The sequence below is a fragment of the Chrysochloris asiatica genome, unplaced genomic scaffold (assembly GCF_000296735.1).
Source record: "Chrysochloris asiatica unplaced genomic scaffold, ChrAsi1.0 scaffold00045, whole genome shotgun sequence".
Lineage (NCBI taxonomy): Eukaryota > Metazoa > Chordata > Mammalia > Afrosoricida > Chrysochloridae > Chrysochloris > Chrysochloris asiatica.
This window is the reverse complement of record NW_006408563.1, coordinates 2,017,671-2,028,632: the sequence shown is the minus strand read 5'-3', so window position 1 is coordinate 2,028,632 and position 10,962 is coordinate 2,017,671. Positions and strand designations below refer to the sequence as shown.

The window sequence follows — 10,962 nt, the reverse complement described above, 5'->3', positions numbered from 1 at the left end:
AGAGTAAAGGATTAACTGATTATTTTGTTGACCATTTAAATAAAAGTTTGGAGACTTGAATGGATATATGCACTGGTCAACCACAAGGAAATCTATACCATCCTTGATTTTATAAACTATAATGATGCCTCAGTAATATACTTTAGAAATCTTGACTTTCAGAAACATTTATGTTCACCTGCTTATCTGTCCATTCTGAAGAAGTATTATGTTCTCACTGTCATAACTTTGCCTACAGAAGTGGGAAGCTACATTCCAGAAGAACAGGCAAGCAAGGTGGAGTCCCTGGGAATATGTAGATGGGGGTTGGGGGGTAGGGATTTGTAAAAAGCAAAACAAAACAAAAAAAACTTCATCCCAAGGAAACTTGATCCTCTTCTACCCAGTTACATTGCAGAATAAAGAACATTAGTTAGCTGCATACCATTTGTGAGTACTGGACTATATGGATTTTCTGGAATGCTTTGAGGAACTGGATCTGAGAAATCTACTGAAATAAAGAGAAAATGAAAAGAATAGAGCACTTAGCATTTAACCCACAGTGATTTTTACAGCTATTTTCAGTTTCTCCTTATCATTTTCCTTTCACTCCAAGTGTCTCTGAGTGTCTTGCTCTCCTAGAGAGTTGCAAGAGGCTAGGCCACTTTTAGTATGCAGTCTTAGTTTTCCAAGCGCCCCACATCCCTGGGAGAAAATAATTTTGGTTTTGTCCAAAGCTCTGTGGGCAAATGGTTCAAGCAGGATGTCCAGCTCAATGTCTTGCTACCAATTTCTCTGTGAAGCCTGATGTTCACAGTCTCTAATGCTTGCCAACTCCCTTCTATACACTAGATGGTTTAATTTGTGGCATACAGTTTGTAAAGGCAGATTCAGAAAATATGCAGGACTCTACAGAAACATTGACACAGTGGCAGCAGCAATGGACTCAAACTTAACAATTGGGAGGATGGAGTTGGAGCAGGCAGTGTTCCATTCTGTTGTACACAGGGTCGTTATGAGTCGGAAGCACCTAACAACAACATGAATATTTGCAAGTATTCTCATGATATGTGATAAAAGCTAAGTTGTTTCCCTCTTAAAGAGAATTCTATCTTGGCTTTTTCCTCACCTACCTTCTGAGAAGGACCCTGGTTTTCCATATTGGTTATTTTAGGTTTTGTCATGAAGAATTGAAAAGGAAAGGGAAGGATGAGAAGTATGAGCCAGAAGGGGCTAGAGTTGAAGTTGGAGTATTTTGAGAGAGTTGGAGGTGAATATGATAAGTGATTTTAGCTTTTTTTTTTTTTAAGTTGGCATTATTTATCTTCTCTTCAAAGTATTTACAAACAATAGGAAAAGGATTCTAGTTATTTTAGAACCACATTGGTTACTGGATTACGTTCTTCTTACCACAATATCATTTTAAGCCGAAACAATGTGAGTCATGACATTAGCAATACAGAGACTATTAATAAATCAGACAACTTACTATTTGATAAAGCTAGATCTTTTTCTTCATCTTGGACTAGATCAGCATATATGTTATATTTGTATTCTGAAACCAAAAATAAAACATGTTGGGTTTAGAAGAAAACTAACAACCTACAAGATGTTCTAAATTGGTGTTTTTCAAACTTGTTGACCATGACCTACAGCAAAAAAAAATGTATTTTCCATTGTAGCTCAGTACATACACATGTATGTATAAATGAAACAGCAAAGGTTACAGGAAACAATATTTCTATGTTTCCATTGTAGCCCAGTACATACATGTATATGTAAAATGAAACAGCAAAGGTTACAGGAAACACTATTTATCAGTTTATATCTAGTATTACTTTCCCTTTTCTTTTCTACTCACCTTTCTCTTTTCTATTCTAGTTCATAGAGGGGAAAATGTTGGTCTTCGTACCTTATTCTTATCTTTCTATTTACCCTTTTCATATCATTGTCATTTTAGTTCACTGGGGAAATCACAACCTATTAAATTGATTTTGTGACCCACAGAACTTTTTTTTTTTAATCTACATAAAGGTTATTTCCCACAATTTGGGAAGTTATGAAGTTCTTGTGTGGTGCTGAAGGATAAGCACTGGACTGCTAACCATAAGGTTGGTGGTTCAAATTCATCAGATGCTCCTCAGAAATCCTATACAGGCTTGCTATGAGTCAGAACCAACTCAATGGCACTTAACAGCAATGGCAACATACTAAGTTATATTTGAATTTAACACTCACTTAAAAATAATCCTCCAGAACAACTTTTAAGTCAAAGCTATTTCTCTGTTTTCTCACCACTAAGGTTCTCCTATCTGTCTAAGATTATGACTCAGTAGGTGGGTCTGTGCTGGACCTCAAGGTCAGTCAAATCATAAAGTCAGAGGTTCACTCACTGGACATTCCTCCGAAACCCTATACAGGGTCACTATGAGTCAGAATCGACTCAACAAGACTTAACAACAACAAGAAGTAGGCCTAAGAGTCTCATTTTAATTAACAACTTAAATTGTTCTGATACTAGTTTTAGAGATACATGAGAAATACTACTGTACAATTTAGTTTCTACTTCTTCATTCTAGAAAGCTACCAGTCACTTTCTCATACACACTTTATACATTCTTCTCAGTCCTCTCACAAGGGCCTTAGAGCCCTCAGCCCTTGTCTGGAATATTTCTTGACAGTTGATGGATCAGATGGAATCATAGTGCTGTCCCTCAGACACCTATTTGACTGGACTTCTTAGGGTACCAATTCTCGATGGCACCAAGTACTCCATGCTCTCCTGGACACTGTTGTTGGCTGCTTGATAGCCTTACCAGGGCCAATGATATTGGACTATTATTAATATAAGACTTACCTCACCTAGTCCATGCTTTGCCCTTCCACTCAACAGCCATGTTTCTGAGGTCCTAAACAAGGAGCTCTGGTAGCGTAGTGGTTACGAATCGGGCTGTGAACCGCAAGGTCAGCGGTTCGAAACTACCAGCTGCTCCGCGGGAGAAAGATGAGGCTTTCTACTCCCGTAAGGATTTACACCCTCGGAAACCCTGTACAGGGTCGCTATGGGTCGGAACCGACTCGACGGCACTTAACAACAACAACAACAAAACAGCCATTCAGTCAACCAACATCTGGCCCCTGCCTTCCTTCCCAGTGTCACTCATTCTTTCTGGATATTCTGCTCTAGCCCAGCTACTCTAATTATGTCTTCTGCACACTACCTTAAATTAACCTAGATGTGTGCTTCTGGTCATGCCTCAATCATGTGAAATGCCTCCTGTGTCCATGTTGTCCCATTGGTGGGATACCTTTCACTCCCAACTTTTTACCCACCCTTCTACCCACACACCTCCTTTTCAATAAACTACTTTCTACTCAGAGAATATCAGAAAGATGTTTACCTGTGCTTTATTGACTACGCAAAGGTTTTCAATTTTGTGGATCATTACAAGCTATGGACAACATTGCAGAGTATGAGTATTCCAGAACACTTAATTGTGCTCATGAGGAATCTGTACATGGACCAAGAGGCAGTTGTTCGAACACTGAATGGTTTAAAATTAAGAAAGGTGTGTAACAGGGTTGTACTCTTTCACCATACTTATTCAACCTGTATGCTGAGCAAATAATCCGAGAAGCTGGGTTATATGATGACAAATATGGCATCAGGATTGGAGGAAGACTCACTAACAACCTGCGATATGCAGATGATATAATCTTGCTTGCTGAAAGTGAAGAGGACTTAAAATATTTACTGATGAATCTCAAAGAGCACAGCCTTCTGTATGGATTGCATCTCAACGTAAAGAAAACAAAAATCCTCACCACTGGACCAATAAAAAAACATTCGTATCAATGGAGAAAAGATTGAAGTTGTCAAGGGCTTCATTCTTCATTGATCAACTATCAACATTCATGGAAGCAGCAGTCAAGAAATACAAACGACTTACTGCATTAGGCAAATTTGCTGCACAAGAACTTTTTTAAGTGTTGAAGAGCAAAGATGTCAGCTTGAGGACTAAGGTGCACCTGACCCAAGCCATGGTGTTTTCAATAACCTCATATGCATGGAAAAGTTGGACAGTGAATAAGGAAGACCATAGAAGAATTGATGCTCTTGAGTTATGGTGTTGGAGGAAAATATTGAAAGTGCTATGGGCTGTCAAAAGAACCAACAGATCTGTGTTGGAAGAAGTGCATCCAGAGAGCTCCTTTGAGGCCAGGATGGCCAAACTTCGTCTCTTATACTGTGGACATACTGTCAGGAGGAACCAGTTGCTGGAGAAGGATATCATGTTTGATAGGGTGGAGGGTCAGAGAAAAAGAGGAAGACCCCCAATGAGATGGATTGGCAAAGTGGCAGCATTAATGGGCTCAGGTGTGGCAACAATAGTAAGGTTGGACCAGGATCAAGCAGTGTTTCGTTCTGCTGTGCATAAGGTCACTATGAGTCAGTATGAACTTGATGGCACCTAACAACAAGAACAACAACAACACTTTCTACTCATACTTCTAGACTCAGCTCTTACATACCCTCCTCTAGAAAGTCTTTCCTGACCTCCCATTCTATGTTAAGAGACCTCGTAGGTGGTCCCATTATATCACAGGTCTCCAATACAAATCCTATTTGTAAATGATTTATTTCCCACACTAAGTAGCAAGCACTTTGAGGGCAGGAACCATGTTTTATCTTTATGTTGTAGCATCTGCCATAGTTTCTGAGTACTTAAATGCGAATTTACTTATCTTCAGTCATCTTAAATCCCAACGAGATTTCAATTTGTGATTTAATTTTCTTCTTTATAATTACAAAGGTCTTTGTTTTCTGTGTTTCTAGATTACGTATTTTATGCTATATTGTCTTGTCCTGTTTATTGGAGGAGCCCTGGTGGAGCAGTAGTTAAGCTCTTGACTACTAAGAGAAAGGTTGGTGGTTTGAAAGCACCAGTCACTATGCATGGGAGAAAGATGATGCTTTTTCTCATAAAGATTACAGCCTTGGGAACAATATGGGGCAGTTCTGTTATGTCTCATAGGGTCGCTATGAATCAGAATCAACTCAACAGTAATGGGTTACGGGCCTTGTTTATTGAGCTTTGTAATTTACTGTTTGTCTTGTCATTTTCCTCTTCATATACTCATGACTCCTTTCCCCAGACACATTTGTGTCGTCATAACTCCCTTACTGTGTTCCCTGGAGACCCTCACCGTGGCCAGCACATAGACGGTGCTCCATGATTCTCTGGTCATTTCCTCCAAACAGATTTTAAATATGATCTTATTTTTAATATTAGACCAGGGAGATGAGTGATTTAACTCTCATTTTACATCAAATAAGTGATCAAATCTCTGATATTTAGTGTTAATACTTGGATAAAAAGTACTTTCTTTTTTAATTGAGTATACCAACCACTTTGATCTTCATCGCTGTCATTTTTGATAGATAAGATCCTTTCATGTTTTTTGGTTAATTCAGTTCCTAAAAATTAGTAAATTAAGTATTAGTTGAAAAGGTTACATACACCTCATACATGAATCATGTCTTTGACTATGTTAACAAGCAGAAATTTACAAAATGTAAGTGTAAGCAGAGCTCTGGTTACTTTCAATGCTCTGCTTTTGGAGTCTTTGAAACACTGCTTTGGGCAAGGCCCAGCAGTGTCTTTACGTACAGTGCTCCCTCTGAATGGAACAGCCTTCATTCCCACCTTGACTAAGGTCTGCTTTAATTTCATGACTCACCTACGCTAGGAAGCTGTTCCATCTTGCAAAATTTTCCTGGGGCCCTTCCCTTTTTTCTCAGGCACCTGGAACATTCCTCTGGCCAACAGCATGAAGCACATGGGTCCCTCACAGACTATAACTTCTAAGACCAAGGTTCACGCTCCAATATTCATTTCCTCCCTTTCCACTCCAGTCTCATTTTGACCTTCCCTGTTCCACAACTGACCTTACCCAAGTCTGAAATGACTCTATGCCCTACATTCAACAGGAACTTTTAAAACTTCAGTTTACTTGATCTTCCACAATTATCTCCCGTACAGTCACTATGTTCCAAACCCTTACTCTTGGAACAATCTTTGTCTTCAGGTCTACTGACTTCAGATTCTGGGTATTCAAGCTCTCTCTGATCACCGCTTCTCACAGTCCTCAGTCAGCTCTTCCTGCTCTACCAAACCATTTAATGCTAAGTTCTTTCAGGCTCTCTCACTAGATCTCACTCACGTGCATGGCTTCGTTTCTATGTATGAGGCAATGACTGCCAGTCTGACAACCACGGGCAAAATCTTTCTGAGCTCCACAAAATAGGCAGTACTCTATCTGACACATCTGTTTCAGATATTCCACAGGTATCACAGAATCAAAATGTAAAAAACTCACAAATCCTTTTCCCTGGTACCACGTTTTCCCTTTCCCAACTAACACACACACAATGTTCTAATTTCTCTCTCTCTCTCTCAAATAATGTTCTTTTGGCATTTTTCCATTTCAGTATATTCATCCATGCTCTTTACCAGAAGAAGCCTAAGATCTCTAGGACTCCATAAGCCAATCCACCACCAAGATTTAGTAATTTCACCTCATAACTAGCTCAAATTGCCATCAAATCTAGCCTTGACTGTAGTCATCTCTTCCTTGGGTCCCTGCACTAGCCTCCTACTTCCAGTCTTTATGCAGCTCATCTTGTCTTCCTCTAAACTGTTCTCCAAACTAAAACCAAACTGCATCAGGTCCCTCTCCTTGTAAAACTAGCTTTCACATCTACTCCTCACAGCTCAGTTTCTCTCTTAAGGTGTCAACTACTCAAATGTTTTGCAATTTTTTAAGCAAGTTGCTACAGTTTTCCTGCTTCAAGTCCTTCTTTTATGTCCTCAGGCATAAGCTCTCACAGCCTAACATTCCGTAGGTCTCCTTCGTACACTCCTCACAGCTACAGTCATCTGTATAATATATGATATATGGACTAGAGGGCCCAAGAAGATGAGATTAGGCATACTTTATTCACCCCTAGGTTTCTAATGTCTAGCACAGGCTTATCAATTACTGCCATACTAATGGTAATCAATAAATATTAATGGTATGTTAATGAAGCCATCTTGGACTCTCAAAAGATATTTCATTAAAGCTTCCTGCATAACTGAATTTATTTATCTCTGCATTTCTTTTTCCATACATAGCTTATCTTTCAGGTAAAGAAATGGATGATGTTGGCAGCAGTTCCTTATGAGGTTACAATGAAAGAAAATGACAATACAGGAAAGATGATAGCAACTTATTGTTTTTCTTAAAGATAGTTAAAAATAGGTATGACATACACAAAATTAGTAAAATAATAGTATTTTTAAGGTGTGATTTCTTTAGCATTCTGAGAATTTTTGTCTAAAGGACAAATAAACTTAGCAGCTCTTTAATTTTATTTTATCAACAGTTTAGTTTAAATGTGATAAAATATGGGATAAGTTATCTATATTGAAATTATAATTCACCTGTAACAAATATTTTAATACTCTTTCAAGAGACACTGAGTTTTAAAAAATCACATCTAAGATATTACCTGATTGGTATGGTTCATAATATAGCACATCTCCAAGTGCAACAAGTTTTTCCTGTTAAAAAAATTTGTAAACAGAGAATTAAATGGCCATAACTACTAATTTAAGTATTTTAATTAAAAAACATGTTGATACTTGATTTATAAATAATCAATAGATATTGCTAAAATGCCAGGAATCAAGTAAACAGATGAGTAGTATTTTTCTGCTGATTTCGTCAACATTTTATTGATTCCTTATTATGTTTAGGAACAAAATCCAAGATTAAAAGCATGGAAAGACTAATGTTTGCATTGCCTAGGAGAATAAGTTCAAAGCCATACTTAAACTCATTTTCCCGTTATGTATTCTGACATTACCTGAATTAAATCACTCGTCATTCTGATCATCATTTGTTCACTTAGTTCAATATCTTCAAGATCTGTAAGAACCACCCAACTTCCATTTTCAAATTTCACAGGCATGGAAAAGACAAGCCCTTCAGGAATACCAAATTGACCTGCAGTGTAAACAAACACAAAGCAAAACAAGCAAAAGAACTCAGAAAAATAAAACCTTGATATTAAAGAAGGTGGAGTCCTAGTGTGGTGCTATAAGATAAGCACTGAACCACTAATCACAAAGTGGATTGTTCAAACCCACCAGCAACTCTTTGTAAACCCTACAGAGTTGGAACCCACTCCACAGCACTTGACAATAACATTAAGGAAGGTAGAATTGGTTAGATAAAATTCATGTTTCCACCACTTGGCTGTCAGTGTGTCATACTGTGGTGGCTTGTGTGTTGTTGTGATTCTGGAAGCTATGCCGCTTGTATTTGAAATACTAGCAGAGTTACTCATGGTCGATGGGCTGCAACTGAGTTTCTAAACTAAGATAGACTAGAAAGAAGGAGAGGCAAATTACTTCTTGATGTTTACCCTTTGTAAACCTTGTGAATAGCAGTGGAACACTGTCAGCACCAGAATATTGGTTATTGAAACATGACAAATAGCACCAGAATACTGTTAGCTATAGTGCTAGAAAATGAGCCCTTCAAGATGGAAGTCACTCAAAATGGGAGTGGGGAAGAGCTGCCACCTTAAAGTAGAGTTGACTATGATGATGCAAATGGAATAAAGCTTTTGGGACCTTCATTTGCTGATGGGGCACAACTCAAAATGAGGAGAAACAGATGCAAATATCCATTAATAATTGGAACATGGAATGTGGGGCCATTTATCGGATTCCTTCTCCGACCGTGGGTTACTCGAGGGAGAGGCGGGGATCAGTGATTAGGTAAGGGACACATGCTGATGGCAAGTGACAAAGTTTATTAAAACGTTCCAAGCTTATATAGGACAAATCTGCCAAGTCATTGTGGTTTTAGCTATCGCACAAGTTTCCTTTTCCCCGAAATGGCTCAGGTAAATTCACCTGTAAGTTTCTAGTGCTGACATAATTGTTGCTAGGCAAGTTTGGTTTCAAGGTAGTCATGAGCTTTGGAAGGCTCTGGCTTCCTACAGTATGAATCTAGGAAATTGGAAATTGTCAAAAATGACATGGAATGCATAAATATCCTTGGCATTAGTAAGCTGAAATGGACTGGTAATGGACAGTTTGAATTTGAGAATTACATGGTTTACTATGCCAGTTGAAGAGGACTGGGGTCATATTCATTATCAAACAGAACATTTTAAGATCTATATTGAAGTACTAAGCTGTCTGTGATAAGATAATATCCATCACCTGTAAGAAAGACCAATTAATACCATTAATATTCAAATTTACACACCAAACCCTAAAGCCAGTGATGATGAAATTGAGAGAAATTCTACTGGCTTTTTCAGTCTGAAATTGATCAAATATGCAATGAAGATGTATTGGTAATTTCTAGTGACTGGAATGCAAATGTAGGAAACAAAGAAAAAGGATCAGTAGTTGGTAAATATGGCCTTAGTGATAGAAACATTGTTGGAGATCTCAAGAAAGAATTTTGCAAGACTGATGACTTATTCAATATAAGTATCTTTTTTTTAAACAACACGAAAGATGATACATGTTACACATGGACCTTACCAGATGGAATACACAGAGATGAAACTGACTACATCTGTGGACGGAGACAGAGGAAAAGCCCCATATCTTTAGCTGAAACAAGGCCAGGGTCAGATTGTAGAAAAAATCATTAATTGGTGAAAGTTCAGAGTGAAGCTGAAAAAATTTAAAATAAGCCCATGAGAGCCAAAATATGACCTTGAACATATCCAACATGAATTTAGAGATCATCTAAGAACTTATTTATTGAACTAGAAACTAATGACCAAAGATCAGAAGAACTGTGGTATGACATCAAAATATCATACAGGAAGAAAGCAAAAGTTCATTAAGAAGGTAAGAAAAAAGGAAAAGAACAAAATGGATGTCAGAAGAGATTCTGAAACTTGCTCTCTAGTGTAGAGATGTTAAAATAAATGGAAGAAATGAGGAGGTAAAAGAAATGAACAGAGAACTTCAAAGGGCAGCTCGAGAAGATAAAGTCAAGTATTATAAAGAAATGTGCAAAACCTGGGGTTAGAAAACCAAAAGGAAAGAATGTGCTCAGCACTTCTCAAGCTGAAAGAACTGAAGGGAAAATTCAGGCTTGCCTTGAAATATTAAAAGATTCTATGGACAAAATATTGAGTGATGCAGAAAACTTTGAAAGAAGAGGGAAGGAATAAATTGAGGCACTGTACCAAAAAGAAATGATAGAGTTTAACCATTTCAAGAGGTATCATATGATCAAGAGCCAATGGTATTGAAGGAAGAAACCCAATGTGCACTAAAGGCATATGCAAACAACAAGGTCCAGGAATTGATAGAATAGGAAATGAAATCTTTCAACAGTTTGATACTGCACCGAAGGCACTCATTCATCTATGCCAAGAAATTTGGAAGGCAGCTACCTGGCCAAATGATTGAAAGAGATCCATAATTATTTGTGCTCATTCCAAAGAAAGGTGACACAATGAAATGCAGAAATCACTGATAATATCATTAATATCACATTAAAGTAAAATTTTGCTAAAGATAATTAAAAATAGTTGTAATAATACATTGACAGGAAACTGGCAGAAGTTCAAACTGGGTTTAGCCAAGGAAGTGGAACAAGGGATACCATTGCTGAGATCAGATGGATCTTTATAGAAAGCAGAGAATACCAAAAAGATGCTTATCTGTACTTTATTGACTACGTAAGAGCTTTCAACTGTGGGGATCATGACACGCTATGGATAACATTGCTAATAATGGGTATTCCAGAACACGTAATTGTGCTGATGAGGAGCCTGTATATAAACCAAGAGGCAGTTTGAATAGAACAAGGGGACACTGAGAGGTTTAAAATTAGGAAAGGTGTGTGCCAGGATTGTATTCTTTCTCCATACTTATTCAATCTGTATGATGACCA

At 37.8% G+C, this 10,962-nt stretch overlaps 1 protein-coding gene across 1 annotated transcript in view; it reads right to left on the bottom strand.

Moving 5' to 3' along the window:
• The window catches only part of MDH1B (malate dehydrogenase 1B, NAD (soluble)), a 35,553-nt gene that overhangs the window by 4,332 nt on the left and 20,259 nt on the right, over positions 1–10,962 (bottom strand). Inside the window, exons 8-10 of the mRNA XM_006862019.1 lie at positions 7,892–8,031; positions 7,535–7,586; positions 1,469–1,534 (exon numbers count right to left, since the gene is read on the bottom strand). Coding sequence (XP_006862081.1) covers positions 1,469–1,534; positions 7,535–7,586; positions 7,892–8,031 — 258 coding nt within the window. The remainder of the gene's footprint in view (positions 1–1,468; positions 1,535–7,534; positions 7,587–7,891; positions 8,032–10,962) is intronic.